This window comes from Saccopteryx bilineata, chromosome 6 (assembly GCF_036850765.1).
Source record: "Saccopteryx bilineata isolate mSacBil1 chromosome 6, mSacBil1_pri_phased_curated, whole genome shotgun sequence".
Classification (NCBI taxonomy): domain Eukaryota; kingdom Metazoa; phylum Chordata; class Mammalia; order Chiroptera; family Emballonuridae; genus Saccopteryx; species Saccopteryx bilineata.
This window is the reverse complement of record NC_089495.1, coordinates 184,144,520-184,159,624: the sequence shown is the minus strand read 5'-3', so window position 1 is coordinate 184,159,624 and position 15,105 is coordinate 184,144,520. Positions and strand designations below refer to the sequence as shown.

Sequence of the window (15,105 nt, the reverse complement as noted above, 5' to 3'; positions counted from 1 at the left end):
CCTTTCTCTCTCCCTATAATCAATAAATAAAATCTTTAAAAAAGAAAAATGCTCAGTTTAAACTAGTGACAAATTCAGCCTCTCAGATCATCAAAGAAACACCAATTAAACTATATGATGTACTTTGATACCACATTAGCCAAAATGTCAAAGGGCCAGAGATATGCCCACACTGGGTTTTGAGGTCACGGACACCCTCCTCAGCCCTCGCTTCTACAACCCACCATTAAAGCCTCCGTTGGCACAGCCTTATAAAACTGGACGCCTTGGTGTCACATCTAACCTGGGTACCGGGGAAGCGTCTATCAGTTATATCAGTTAGGTGTTGACCCCCCACTTCGGGTCCACTTCCTGCGCTGGAGGATCCTGGTGGGAATTAGGCTTTGGGGCCGCCTGTTGCCAGGGCAGGAAAGCTGCGCGAGCTGACGTGCCTTGGGGAGAATCTCGGCTCCACCACTTGTCCATCGCTGCGACCTTGAACGAGTTAAGGAACTTCTCCACGCCTCTACGTCCCGTCTGCAAAGTGGCGAACACAAACCGCATAGTGCAACTGCGTTTGGCAAATTCCTGGAACCGGTACCTCTCCCAGTGCCTACGGGTGCTTATAAATGATACTAAACCGCGGCGGTCCCTCTTGAGGCCATCCTAGAGGTTTGTTGCGTCCCCTGGGGCTCTCTCCGCTGGGGGTGTGTAATTCCAAACCACGTCCTCAGAAGAGGAATTAGGAAGCCAGGATTCTCCGGCCTGGGCGTATGGGGTGGAGTAAGGGTGGTGGGGCGTGGGAGAAACCCCAATTCTCCGCCTCACCCTAAGCCTGGAACCAGGCGGGGCAGGGCTGGCCTCCGCGCCTTTCTCCCCGCGGGCCCCGCCCTCGGTCCCGCCCTCCTCTAACCCGCGCCCCCATTGGTGGCGTCCGGCGGCGCGGCCGCTGTTATTTTTCGAATATATAAGGAGATAGAGGTGGCAGCTGCTGCTTGAGGCTTCCTAGACTAGTGGCTGGTCCCCGCATCCCTCCCCCCCTCCCCATCCTCCCCGCTTCCCTCTCCTCCCTCGCTTCCCTCGCTCCGTCCCCGTTGCGCTTCCTTCCTTCCCCTCACCCCGGACCCGCTCCCCACTTGGTCCTGGCCAGCCGTGCCGGCGTCTGTGGGTCTCCCGGCGCCCTGCCGTCCGGGCAGCCTCTGCGGGCCCCGCCACGATGGAGCTGCCCCAACCGGACCCCGCCGCGCCGAGCTCGGCTCTCAGTCCGGCCGGCGTGCGCGGCAGCGCGGAACGTCCGAGTCACCTCCCGGGCCTCCGGCTGGGAGCTCATGGCCTCCTGGGGTCCCCGAAGCGCGCGGCCACTTCCTCGCCGGTCGCCACCATCACCCAGACCATGCACGACCTCGCCGGGCTTGGCAGGTAGGGCGCCCCAAGGAGGCGGGGTGTGGGGTGACAGGTTCTCACTAGGGTGTTGGGTCACGGGCCTCCTGGGGAACCCGGCATGGGATCCGAATCCGAGAGGCAGAGAGGAGAGGTGTCTCGGGCAGAGCCTGCTTCGGGACAACTGCAGTGAAGCCACACTCTACAGGTGACCTGCTCTACACGGGCACAAGACTGAAGACCATCTACCCCACCCCGTTTCCAGTATGCCTCCACCATGCTCCCTCCCTAATTTCTGCCCAAATCGCCACCGTTTTGATCCACGCAGGGATCATGAGCCTGGAGGGAAAAGTTGAGGGTGGCAGAGCAGTCCCGTTCTCATGTCCATTGCCCCTGCCCCCTCTACCCCTAGTTCTTTCCTGGGGGTTAAAGGGTTCAATGCTGGTTCTGCTGCCTGAGCTAGCCTGCAGGGTCCAGGCTGGGTTGTCCTCCCAGCAACAGAAACCCAAATCTTAGCCCTTCCTCCAGGAAGGCTTGTGGATGGGTAGATGCTTAAGGCCCTCCAGGGCTTCTCTGCTGCCCCACTATCCCAGCCCCTTCCTCTTGTCTTGGGCTCACCTCCCCCTCTAATCGGGAGGATCTTTCTTAAATCAGTCAACAAAGAGAAGACACTTAGCGACTCTGTAGAAGGAGCCTTCCTTGGCTTGAGAAGAGGGCAGGTTTTCCATGCCATCACCTCTCCTGGGGCAGTACAGAAGCTGGATGGGCCCTTCAGAAGTGGATGGCTGGTGGGAGCATGGGCCAGCCAGCCCTTGAACCCCATATTTACCTTTCTGCTTCCCTGGGTCCCTGCTACCTTCCCAGGGAGATACCAAAGCATCAGGTAGGCAGCCTGCTCACATGCCTATCCCTGTCCCCGCGGCGGGCGTCTGCATCCTCCCTGTCGTCTGAGTCCTCTGAATCTTCTGATGCAGGTGAGGCCCAGGGGAGTTTGGGGGCCTGCCGGAGCCTCCCCATTTCCCTGCCAATTGGACTAACATTCTTCCAACAACCTGGGTACCTGAGAGGCCTCCCCCCACCCACCTGTGGTAGGGCTCACCACATCCAGCCCAGAATGACAGAGCGGGTAGTTGGGTGGGGCCCTCTTCCTGAGATGAGATCTTACCTCTTTAAAACCAAATTCCCTGCCTGACCTGTAGTGGCGCAGTGGATAAAGCGTCGACCTGGAAATGCTGAGGTCGCCGGTTCGAAACCCTGGGCTTGCCTGGTCAAGGCACATATGGGAGTTTATGCTTCTAGCTCCTCCCCCCGTCTCTCTCTCCTCTCTCCTCTCTCTCTCTCTCTCTCTCTCTGTCTCTCTCCCCCTCTCTCTCTCCTCTCTAAAATGAATAAATAAAAATTTAAAAAAAAAAAAAAAAAAAAAAAAAAAAAAAAAAAAAAAAAACTAAATTCCCTGATCGCTTCTCGGCCTTTTGGCTAAGATCAAGTGTAGTATCTGTTCTTATCAGTTTAAAACCAAATTCCCTGAACCATAACCCCACCTGGGAGGCATTATGGCTGAAAGCTGGTTATTTAATTACACTCACTTGCCCTTAGCTATAATATTTTTCTTTTAAAAAGCTGTTAGCTCTTCCAGAACCAATGATCTTAAGCCAGTTAAAGAAAAATGCGTAGCTAAACCATATAGAGGTGTTTCCACAGTAAACGGGAAGTCAGCCCTGGGCAATTGGGGAGGGATCCATGAGTGGGTTTTGCTTCATTTGTTTAATGTGTTAAGATCTTTTCCCTTCTCTGAATAGGGTTGGGATATGGTGGGGGAAATCGTGCAGAAAATGGCACTACTGTCAAACCAAGGCACTCTGTCCCCTCAGGTCTCTGCATGGATTCTCCCAGCCCCATGGATCCCCAGAGAGCAGAGCAGACGTGAGTAGAGAAGAGGGATTCCCACTCCCAAGGAGTTGGCACCTGCCTTTGGGAATCCTAGCTCTAGCATAAACTCACCGGGAAAGCCTGGGAGAGTGGACAGAGCCCTCCAGATCCCCACATGGGGTACTAATAGACCTTCCTAAGTTCTGGGTTCTGCTCCCTGTCTCAGAGAAGGGTCTGCTCCTGTTCTCACAGGAACAGACCCTAGTGGGCTCAGGGCCAGGGTGGTGGGGACAGTGGCTTCTGGGAGCAGCAGCTACTTGACGCCAGCCAGCCCTTGTGGAAATACAGGCCTGGTATGTATCCTGTTTTCCTTACTGCCTATATAGGTGTGTGTTTGTATGTGTGGGTGTGTGTGAAATATCACAATTTTATTTTATTTTATTTTTGTTTAAAAAAGACTTTATTTTGCCTGACCAGGCAGTGGCGCAGTGGATAGAGCATCGGACTGGGATGCCTAGGACCCAGGTTCAAGACCCTGAGGTCGCCAGCTTGAGCGCGGGCTCATCTGGTTTGAGCAAAAGCTCACCAGCTTGGACCCAAGGTCGCTGGCCCGAGCAAGGGGTTACTTGGTCTGCTGAAGGCCCGCGATCAAGGCACATATGAGAAAGCAATCAATGAACAACTAAGGTGTCACAATGTGCAACGAAAAACTAATGATTGATGCTTCTCATTTCTCTGTTCCTGTCTGTCTGTCCCTGTCTATCCCTCTCTCTGACTCTCTCTCTGTCTCTGTAAAAAAATTAAAAAAAAACCCAAAAACTATTTTTACACAGAGTGGGAAAAGGGAGCCAGAAGTATCAACTCATAGTTGCTTCTTTTTAGTTGTTCATTGATTGCTTGTCATATGTACCATGACTGGGCAAGCCCAGGGTTTTTAACCGGTGACCTCAGCATTCCAGGTAGATGCTTTTTCCACTGTGCCACCACAGACCAGGCAAAATATCACAATTTTAAAATATGGTTCAACTAATTCAAAAGCTTTTATCACTAAACCAAACTAGTTGCTGTAGACTGGTATGGCCCTCTGCCATCCTATCAGCAACCTCTGGTGTGACACTTAACCCTCTGGTCTACCCTTGGACCAGGCCCTTACTGGGAGGGACTAGAGAGGGAGCTAGTGGGCTCTGCTGAGGACAGATCTCAGCCCTTGGTGGTGGGGCGGGAGTAGTACCTTCCAGAGCACAGCTGTTCCCATCCAGCTGTTTGAGCCTCAGCTGGGAGAGCAGCTGCCAGGCATTAATGAGAACAGCTGGGCATCCCTAACCTGGGCTGGGGACTATGGCTTTGGGTTTAGGGCAGTGGCTGGCTGTCTTTCCTCCCACTGCCTTTGATCAGACTGGGCTAGGCCGCAGGGTTTGTTCACAAACAGGAAATGGGGAGAGAATTGGGTGGAGGGACTGCATGTTCGGTTTTGGTAGCAACACAGAGCTGTTGCTGCTTTACCCCCAAGGCCCAGGTGCAGATTGGAAACCAAGCCAATGAAATTGGTCATCCTTGATGCCAGGTTGGCTGGGTACAGCCACCCCCACACACATACCTTGGGGCCAACCCCCTGATATTTTAGTCCTCAATGCCCACCCCCCCACCTCTGCACCTGCTTGGACTGTTACAGTTTCTCAAAAAGAAGCTTGTGTATGTCTGTGTGCATGCATAGATGCACAAAGTCCTGTGTGGCAGGTGGCCTCTGGTAACACAGCTAGGGGGGCGGGGCCTATCTACAGAAGCTTGTGCTCCGGCCTCAAAAGGAACATCTGTTGGAATTCCTTGCCTGCTGGCCTCTATGGCAGGATGAGGAGGTGGAACAGAGGCTGGGTCTAGAAAAATTCCTTAGGATGTGACCCTACACATTTGTCATTGGGGGATCTGGCAGGCAGACTATGGCTGATCCAGAAGCACACTTAACCAGGCTCCTGTCCTGGGGGGAGCCAGGACAGCCCCACAAAAGGAGGGAGACCCAGCCTTGCTGGCATCTAGGCCTTGGAGGCACCCACATTGTCAGCCAAGACCTGTCATCAGGGGATGGATGAATGCCTTTCCTGGTGGCCATATGGCCTCACTGAGGTCATTTGCATACAGGTGGAAGGCCTCCGGGCAGGCTGGTGTGACCGTTGTCTGGGTAACACTCAGCCACCCCGCAGCCTACCCAGCTGTCTCCATCGTTGCCACTCTCTGAGCCCTCTTGCATTCAAGGCATCCTCTAAATCCCAGGCTGCCTCTCATCTTCCCCCTCCCAATACCTGGGTGGCCAGATAGCTGACATTCTTCCTACCTCCCCTTTCCACGACCCTTTGCCCTAGTCCCCAGGGGTTGTGGATGGGGGGCACTGATGCTGGTGGCAGGGAGTAGGCTACATGGGGCCCTTCTCTCCTAGATTTGAACAGGCCATCCAGGCAGCTAGCCAGTTCATTCGAAAGTAAGTGTTTGGCCTTCCTCTTGCAGGCTCTGGTGGTCTACCCACCACAGGCCACTTCTGCTCTCCCAGGCCCTCCCACGGGTGGGGGAGAGGTGTGCAGGGCGAAGCAGCACTGTGCGTGCTCTTCATTATGGTCCTGGACCCTCCAGCTCTGACGTGTCCCTGTTTCCTTCGGCAGCAAGCAGTTCACCATCCAACGCTTCCATTCCTTGCCGGTGAGTGCCCTCTGAGACTCTATAGGAGGCTCAGGCATACTGGCCAGGATTGGGAAGGGCAGGAGGGTTCTGGGGCCCAACTCCTAGAGGGTATGTTTGGGGTCAGATGTCCCTAATCTGGCTGTGGGAGGTTGGGTTGGGGGAGGTGGATGGGCGAGCAGGAAGACTCAGGCGGGATGGGAGAAGGTAGGGCCTGTGCTGGTGTTAGAGAAATGGGACCTTCAATACCTGCTGCCCTTCTGGCTCCCTAGGTGAGGCTTCTGGGCCACAGCCCTGTGCTTCGGAACATCACCAACACCCAGACACCTGGCAGCTGGAGGAGGAGCGAGGCTCGTGGCCAAACTGCCCACAGCTCTGGGGAAGATAAGGAGAATGTACGCTTCCAGCAGGCCAGAGCCGGAGTGGAAGCACGCCAGCGGCAGAGGGCACACGCTGGGCTGGTTCCCTGGCATTTGATGATGCCCACATCCCACCCCCTTACCTTGCCCACAGGATGAATTTGTCTTCAAGATGCCGTGGAAGCCCACACATCCCAGCCATGCCCAAGCCCTGGCTGAGTGGACCGGCCGCAGAGAAACCTTTGCCCAGAGGCCAAGCTCAGCCCCCGACCTCATGGTACGCTGGGAGGGCTGACCCTTACAGGGCAGGTGTGCACATGGGAGGTGCCGCCAAGGCATCCTGGGCATGGGAGGGTGATTCTGAGCCTGAGGCAGGGGACCCTTTCTCAGGATAGGGGCAGGGACCGTCTCGAGTTCCCACCCCTGAGAAGCCACCCACACGAGTGTGTTTGTCACCCACACAAGTGTCTCACCCCTGAGCGGAAGATGGAAGTAGAGGAGCTGAGTCCCCTGGCCAAGCGCTTCCCCCTGAGCCCCACCAAGGGGGCTCCCGAGGAGGAGGATGACGGGTTTGTGGACATCCTGGAGAATGACTTAAAGGTAAGCAGCCCTCAGGCCCCTACGTCTCCCTCCTTGGGGGCTCCCAAAGAGGAGAGCTCTGAACTCCAGCAGCAAGACCACAATCTCATTCCCATGTCAGAAGAATTGGCGGTGATTGAGTCACAGCCTGACCTCTGGCTAATCTGCAAAGAGCAGGTAGCTGAGGCCGCAGCGAGGGGAGGATGAACAGTGTGGCAGGAAGACGCTCCTTCATGGCCACGGTGCTCATGGTTCTGTGGTTCTGTGCAAGACCTGGCAGCAAGGGGTCCCTGCCATCTGGCTCTGCCCGTGTGGAGGTGCTGGCAGGGCCAGAGAAGGCTGGACTGAAGGACTGGGGCCTGGGGGCTGGCCTGTGCCTGAGGATGTGACCACAGCCTTGTTCATTTGGCCTCAGGACCGTGATTCCGTACCCCCAAGCATGGAGAGACTCATTAGCGCCCCACTGGTCAGGACTTTGGAAAAGGAAGAGGAACAGGTGAGTTTTCTGGGGTGGCAGCCCCGGAACCTGGAGGGATGGGGCCCTACCCTCCAGGTGGGGTTGGGGGGAGCAGGAGCTAGCACTCTGTCCCCTGACATTGCCCTCGCCAGGACCTCATCATGTACAGCAAGTGCCAGCGGCTCTTCCGCTCTCCCTCCATGCCCTGTGGCATGATCCGGCCCATCCTCAAGAGGCTGGAGCGGCCCCAGGACAGGGAGCTGCCCACACAGAACAAGCGGAGGAGGAGCGTGACCCCTCAGGAGGAGCCGCAAGAGGCTGAGGAGCCTGTGAGTTCCTTCCCCTGGGGTGGGCGGCCACCTTCCGAGTCCACTCTGCAAGCCCTTCTCAGCCAGGGCACAAGCAAGGGGGTATACCAGGCAGCCTCCCCTCTGACCTGGGCTGCCGTTTGTCTCACAGAAAGCCCGTGTCCTCCGCTCCAAGTCCTTGTGTCACGACGAGATTGAGAACATCCTAGATAGTGACCACCGTGAACTGATTGGGGATTACTCCAAGGTATGAGCTGGCCAGACCCTCAGGCCCCACCCCTACTGACGGTGCCCTCCCCCCCAGCCCAGCAGCTGCGTCAGGGCTGCCCTCTCTCCCCGGAGGCCCCCTTGCTTTGTCCTTTGTGTCCTACTGTCCTTTACTCTTACCCAGCCTCATTTCTCTGGCTGTCCTTGGTCTCCTGACTATCTCACATATGTCCGGGCATCAGTGGTGCCTCCATCTTGAAAAATATTTCCAAACTAATGTTTAGCCTGATCTTCCTCAGGCGTCATCCCTGGGCTCGGCAGAGCTGGGGGCAGGAGGCAGGAGGCAGGAGTCCATCGCTTCCCTTAGGAAGGTTGCTCCCGGGGTGTCAGACCCAAGAGGTGCCTCTCGGTTGCTTTGGGAATCAGAGCTGAATTTGAAGGTCCAATTAGGTGTGGCTTCTGGGCTTGGGAAGGGAACTCCATCCTTTCCGTGCTCCTCAGCTTACCCGTTTCACTTTCTTCCTCTTCTCTTTCTCAACCTTTCTCTCTCTGCCGCTCCCCTCAGGCCTTCCTCCTACAGACCGTGGATGGCAAGCACCAAGACCTCAAGTACATCTCACCAGAAATGGTAGGTGCGGGTGCAGACGAGCCGCTTGCCTGTTAACTTTCCCTGGTTAACAGGCTGCAAGCACTGGGTAAGGTAGGGTTAGGGGCCAGCCCCTGCCTGCCAGCCTGACCTACTGGGACCCGCCTCCATGGTTCCTACAGATGGTGGCCCTGCTGATGGGCAAATTCAGCAACATCGTGGAGAGGTTTGTAATTGTGGACTGCAGATACCCCTACGAGTACGAAGGCGGGCACATCAAGGTGAGGCCGGAAAACGCACTGGCTCTGTCCTTCCTCTGTCGGGGCACCTTCTTGTGGGGAAGGGTCCTCCTAGCAAGAGGTGGGGTCACCCTTTTGAAGGGTAGGCACTGCCTGGGGGAAGGCTCTGCCACTCAGGCCCCGGGCTCTGGCCTGACCTCCAGCTCCCCCGCAGAGTGCTGTGAACCTGCCCCTCGAACGGGACGCCGAGATCTTCCTGCTGCAGAGCCCCATCACGCCCTGTAGCCTGGACAAGAGAGTCATCCTCATTTTCCACTGTGAATTCTCATCTGAGCGTGGGCCCCGCATGTGAGTCCCAGCTCCACCAAGCTTATGGATGCTCAGGCCAAGAGGTCTGAGCCAGACCCTCCTTGGCCTGGGCCTCTTGTCTCATCTGACCGCCTGGAGCAGATCTCATCCCTGCTTCCTTCTGCATGGCACCTTCCTCTTGTCTCCCTCTTACTGTCTTTCCTATCAGGCCTCACCCTCCATCCATTGCTGCCACCCTCCCCAAAAGCTGGTCCCAAACCCCCAGCAGGGTCCTTAAAATCCAAAGGTCCTATCCCAGTCCTCAGTGACATCGATCTTTCTGACGTTCAAGTTCCCTTGCCTTTTCCCACCTCTCTTCCTCACCAAGTCTTATACATCTTTTGAATTTTGTCCATTCTCTTTGTTCTGTTTACCCTTTCCTGGTTCCAACTAAATATCACTAACAGATTCTGTGAGAGCCACCTAGGAACAGAGAGGCCCCCCTTGATTTTCCTCCTTCCTTCCATCTTCCCAGCTTCTTCTGTACCCAGTAGCCAAACTGATGGAAAAGTGCCTGCACTGAGCCTTCTGTGGTTCTCCAAGGCCTTCGGTGGAGTGGGCACAGGGAGTAGGTTCCCTGAGGCCTACCCTGCTGCACACCCACCTCTGACTCCACACCCCTGGTGGTCCCAGGTGCCGTTTCATCAGGGAGCGAGATCGGGCTGTCAATGACTACCCCAGCCTCCACTATCCTGAGATGTACATCCTCAAAGGCGGCTACAAGGAATTCTTCCCACAGCACCCGGTACAATGGGCAGGCGTGGCCGCAGCGTCCATAGGAAAGTTGGTCTGCAGGGAAAGGGCTTGGCCGGGTGTCACCGTAGGAGAAGGGAGGGCTGCCCCCCAAAAGTTACCCATTCTCCCATATTGATTGACCCCGCCCATCCTGCCTTAGACCTTCTGTGAACCCCAAGACTATCGGCCCATGAACCATGAGGCCTTCAAGGACGAGCTGAGGACCTTCCGCCTCAAGACGCGCAGCTGGGCTGGGGAGCGGAGCCGGCGGGGGCTCTGCAGTCGCCTGCAGGACCAGTGAGGGGCCAGCCACAGACTGACCGACCTTCATTGCCTTGAGTGGCCTGGGCACCAGCCACCCAGGGGCCTGTGGGGCTGGGGGTCTGCTGGAGGCCCCAGGCACCATCCAGGGAAAGACAGGGAGGCTGTCCTGTGTGTCTGCCCCTAGCCCCAGGCCCCTTGTCTCACTCCAGCCATACTCCATATCCCGGTGCTGTCCCTACCCAGCCCCTGGAAGAACCCAGCCTGTTGACTTAGTGAAATTGGATTAAGTTCAGCTCAAAGGAAGTATTTTGTGTTCAGCAGGAGCCTTTTTGCTTTTTTTCTTCCTTGTTTGGGTTAACCCTTTATCTTCCTGTGTCCAGGAAATCCCCCCCCTTTTTTAGAGACTTTCTCCCAAGATGGGCCAGAGCTGTACTCCTCTCTGCCCTGAGAGGCAGCCCTGTGTCCTGGGCCTCACAGCACTGTGTCCTGGGCCTCACAGCACTGTGTCCTGGGCCTCACAGCACTCCTGAGTGTGTCTGCGTGTCCTCCTCTCTCATACACTTTCCTGTCCCTCCTTGTGTACACTTCCAGCACAAACGGAAGCTCTTACTCCTTCCTGTTTCAGTATTACCTGCCTGCTTGATTTGTCTGTTGGATTTTTTGGCCCATCTCAGGACATTCACAGGAGGCCAGGCAGTCACCCTAAGAGAAGGAGGCAGGGCTACCCCCACCCAAAGTTAGCCAGCAGGCTCCCCCTATCCAGTTGGGATTAGAGACTCAAACCTTAATTATCTACTTGGCCTGTCTTCTTTTGCCTTGGAAAGTGATGTTGTTATATTTGGGGGGCCCCTGGGTGAAGGCTAAGGCCTATGTCCTTAACCTCACTGGAAGCCCAACCCCCACTGCTGTGAACCCTGGGGCCTGACCTCTCAGAACTTGCTGCCGTCTTGCCGTGGGTGGAGAGACAGAAGGACAAGTGGATGGATGATGAATGGATGGATAGCTGTAGGTGAACTAGGCCTTGCACATACTGAGTGGAAGCATTTCAGTGAGCATGACAGCCTATGACAGGAGTATATGTCTGTATGGAAAAAATCCTTATACTTTTAAGGTTTAGAAATGCTCAAAAGGAAATGTCATGGAAGCAGCTAAACCAAGGACAGATCCACCTCTGACTTCTGAATCTCAGGATGTGGGAAGGGCTGTGCTTGAAGGCCCTGATGAGTCATCTGTTAGGGCCTTGTTTCAATAAAGCACTGAACAAATTGAGCAACCAGCATTGTGTCCTGTGGGGCCCTTGACAAGACCACAGCAGACCCTGATGATAGGGTCCAGAAGGGGAAGTTCAGCAGACTGGGGAGGTCCAGAAGGGGAAGACAGCAGCCTCATGCTGTCTTCCCAAGTCTTTTTAGACTGGATCTAGTCTCCCTCTTTATCTGGCTGCTCAAGCATCTCTGGGCTCACCCTTACTCAACTTTGAACCAAGAAGGCAAGAGTCCCTGACCAGGTGGTGGTGCAGTGGATAGAGCATCGGACTGGGATGCAGAAGACCCAAGTTCGAGACCCCAAGGTCGCCAGCTTGAGCATGAGCTCATCTGGCTTGAGCAAAAAAATAGCTCACCAGCTTGGACCCAAGGTCGCTGGCTCGAGCAAGGGGCACTTGGTCTGCTGAAGGCCCATGGTGAAGGCACATATGAGAAAGCAATCAATGAACAACTAAGGTGTTGCAATGAGAAACTGATGATTGATGCTTCTCATCTCTCCGTTCCTGTCTGTCTGTCCCTGTCTAACCCTCTCTCTGACTCTCTGTCCCTGTAAAAAAAAAAAAAAAATCAGAGAATGGGAAAGTGCAATCTGGGAAAACTGGTCCCAGGCCCAAGCCCAGTGACTCAGGAAATCCTCTCAAAATACCACTGCTATTGACGACAACCCCCCCAAAAAACCAACGTGAGCTGTTTGTGATTGCAGGGACCCTTTTGCAAATGTGTAAGATGCTGCCTGGCACAGAATGGCACATATGTCAGGGGTCATGAACATTTTATATGGAAAGGTCATCTACTGAAGGGATGACCAAAGTGGTGGGATGATGATCCCCTCCACTTTGCAGATGGGAAAATGGAAGTTATTTCTAACAAGAAGGGACTCCAGATTCCCAGGTGAGACAGCCCAACAATAGTCACCTCCCCCTGATGGTTTTACAGAGGAGGAAGGCAACTGGCTGGCCCCAGCAGATAGAAGCAGAACAGCCATTTCAGCTGCTCAGGACTCCTCACTCCTCACTTCCTGCCCTGGACCCAGAGCAGCCAAGGGGGTGGGGCTGGGCTGCTTGGCTTCTGTTCTGAGTGTCCTCTTCCCACTACTTCAGCCTGCGTAGGACCACATGGGGAGGAGGGAACACTGGGTGCTGAGTGGCTAACAATGCCCAGGCCACGTGCCAGGTGCTGACATGCACAGCCATGTCTGCCCCCTCCTAATCTGGCACCAGAGTCATAGCTGCAGTCATGGGACACTTAGTCTGCTCTGGGTACTTTTACACATTATCTCCCAAGCTCACCAGGTCAGTTTTCAGCACATTTTGTAGGGAAACAGGAGGAGGGCAGGGAGGGGGCTTTGGTCAATCCAGGAGACAAAACTTCCCCAAGAGAAGGCCCTGGTGCTGGCATCTACCCTGAGGAAGGTGCAGGCCTCAGCCTGAAGGAAAGGGATATCAGCGGGTCACCTTTTCAACTCAGGCCAGGATCCCCTCTGACCTGAAGAAGTTCAGCACTTGAAGCAGAGGTGGTCCAATCCCTCATTGCTCCAGCAAGATAAGCTATAACTTTCTTCCTGGATATTCAAAAGGAAGAGGATCAGACAAGGAAGTGGTTTCAATTCTGGGCTGCCAGCCAGTTTTTAAGGTTGTTTTGCTTGGGCCAGGGTGGGGCAGGAATTCCAGGCTGCAAGGAGCCACCTGCAGTCAGCTCCCCTGGTTCAAGAGCTGCATGCCTTTGGGTGCCAATGGGATGCTGGGCTGTGCCAGGCCTGGCCTAAGCGGTGGGCAGGCAGGGGGTCTGGCCATCATCTGAATTGCTCTCCAGGTAACTTTCAATGACAATTTTAAAAAAATAATGTTTTCTTTTTCTTTTTATTTATTTATTTATCATTTTTTATTGTTTTATAGGGACAGAGAGAGACTCAGATAGAGACATAGATAGGGACAGACAGGAACGGAGAGAGATGAGAAGCATCAATCATCAGTTTTTCGTTGCGACACTATAGTTGTTCATTGATTGCTTTCTCATATGTGCCATGACCGTGGACCTTCAGCAGACTGAGTAACCCCCGCTCGAGCCAGTGACCTTGGGTCCATGCTAGTGAGCTTTTTGCTCAAACCAGATGAACCTGCACTCAAGCTGGCGACCCCGGGGTCTCGAACCTGGGTCCTTCCGCATCCCAGTCCGACACTCTATCCACTGTGCCACCGCCTGGTCAGGTGATGTGTTTTCTTTTTAAATTAAATAATCAACATTTCGGCCCTGGCCGGTTGGCTCAGCGGTAGAGCGTCGGCCTGGCGTGCGGGGAACCCGGGTTCGATTCCCAGCCAGGGCACACAGGAGAAGCGCCCATTTGCTTCTCCACCCCCGCCCTTCCTCTCTGTCTCTCTCTTCCCCTCCCGCAGCCAAGGCTCCATTGGAGCAAAGATGGCCCGGGCGCTGGGGATGGCTCCTTGGCTTCTGCCCCAGGCACTAGAGTGGCTCTGGTCGCGGCAGAGCGACCCCCCGGAGGGGCAGAGCATCGCCCCCTGGTGGGCAGAGCGTCACCCCCTGGTGGGCGTGCCGGGTGGATCCCGGTCGGGCGCATGCGGGAGTCTGTCTGACTGTCTCTCCCCATTTCCAGCTTCAGAAAAATACAAAAAAAAAAAAAATAATAATAATAATAATCAACATTTCCTCAAGGGCACCAAGCACAGACCCGAGGAGCCACCACACAGCTCAAGATACAGGAGTGTCTACAGTCCCAGGTTTCCTCCTCATCTGTCCCAGTTCTAGGACTCTGAGGTCCCCGCTATTCTGGCCCCTATCACAGTAGATTAGTTTCATCTGTTCTAGGGCTTTATTTACATGAAATCACACACTTTTTTTAATCTTTTGTGTTTTGTGTCTTGCACTCAGCATGATCAGTTCAGTTTCAGTATTTTCCACACAGTTCTCCAGGGTTGTTGCTATGCCGACTTCCTGCCAGCAGTAGCTGAGAGTTCTGTTGCTCCATAATCTTATCAAAATTGGTAAATTTTAATCTCTCTCTTCATCAGAAAACTTGATTGTATATAGCAAAGAGCTCTGTTGTCAAGCTGAATCTACATGCCATGACACGGCAGTAGCTGGGGTGGGAGCGTCCCAGAGCCAGCCTGTTTTCTGACTATCCTATATTGAAATATTAGCCTTAGTTCTGACTTTTTTCCTATCAGCTTCTTTAAGAAGTTAAAGTGACTCTGGAGTTAATTGGCAATATGTTGCTGGCTTGCGTCCATCCACTGACGACAGCTCACAGCCATCTAGAAAACTTAGGACTTCTAAAAGGTTTTTATCCCTGGAACTGAATGCACAGGCACTGTACTTTCCAGAGACAATAAACTGTTGGTGGTGCGGAGGGTGTTTAGACAAGAAAGTCCATAGCCACGTGGGATCTGGAAACAATCAGGAGAGGGAAGTTGAGTAATGATGGAGAAGTGGCTGTTTTGCAGCCATGAAAATTAGGCCTGAGAGAATGTTGGATAATATGAAGTTATTCAGTCTATTGTTTAAAGAAGACAGTTGATTATGGGACAGAACGTAAGAAGCCATCCCACTCTACCCCCATGGGAGTTTGTGTGGGTGCCAGGCATCGCTGCTGGGGTGGCCTCTGCCTCACCCAGCCCATATTGCACACATATCCCTGGGAGGGGGTGCCAACAGCAGCTGCCAGGCTCTGAGTCAGCAGGGCCTGGGGTAGGGGGAAGGGAAGGGGCCTCACGTGGCTGGGCCTGAGCTACCTCGTGAGGCCTCCTGGCTCTCAGCCCTGCAGGAAGTGAGGCCGTTTGAAAGGGCGAATCACACATGGACTAGTCCTCCTGGGACCCAGCCAGGACTACTTTCATGGGCCCTGAGCC

At 54.5% G+C, this 15,105-nt stretch overlaps 1 protein-coding gene and 1 non-coding gene across 3 annotated transcripts; both read left to right on the top strand.

Moving 5' to 3' along the window:
* Positions 1 to 1,003: 1,003 nt before the first annotated feature.
* On the top strand, positions 1,004 to 11,246 carry CDC25B (cell division cycle 25B). Of its 2 annotated transcripts, XM_066235639.1 has the most exons (16): positions 1,005 to 1,398; positions 2,224 to 2,333; positions 3,231 to 3,282; positions 5,660 to 5,701; positions 5,880 to 5,916; positions 6,168 to 6,290; positions 6,409 to 6,531; positions 6,720 to 6,854; positions 7,249 to 7,329; positions 7,443 to 7,619; positions 7,750 to 7,845; positions 8,371 to 8,433; positions 8,574 to 8,672; positions 8,845 to 8,978; positions 9,612 to 9,723; positions 9,874 to 11,246. In XM_066235639.1, the coding sequence occupies exons 1-16, from the start codon at positions 1,196 to 1,198 to the stop codon at positions 10,012 to 10,014; spliced, it is 1,728 nt and encodes a 575-aa protein (XP_066091736.1). In that variant the 5' UTR covers positions 1,005 to 1,195; the 3' UTR covers positions 10,015 to 11,246. The 2 variants fall into 2 exon arrangements, with proteins under 2 accessions (XP_066091737.1, XP_066091736.1); XM_066235640.1 differs by lacking the exon at positions 5,660 to 5,701 and having other exon boundaries at positions 1,004 to 1,398.
* LOC136309662 (U2 spliceosomal RNA) lies at positions 2,816 to 3,002 on the top strand. The gene has a single exon (XR_010726347.1). It is a non-coding gene; the product is annotated as a U2 spliceosomal RNA (small nuclear RNA).
* Positions 11,247 to 15,105: the final 3,859 nt, after the last annotated feature.

Coding starts and splice junctions, on each gene's coding strand:
- CDC25B (XM_066235639.1), top strand. CDS start 1,196: ATGGAGCTGCCCCAACCGGACCCCGCCGCGCCGAGCTCGGCTCTCAGT. Junction 1,399..2,223: donor GACCTCGCCGGGCTTGGCAG/GTAGGGCGCCCC, acceptor CTACCTTCCCAG/GGAGATACCAAAGCATCAGG. Junction 7,330..7,442: donor TGGAAAAGGAAGAGGAACAG/GTGAGTTTTCTG, acceptor TGCCCTCGCCAG/GACCTCATCATGTACAGCAA.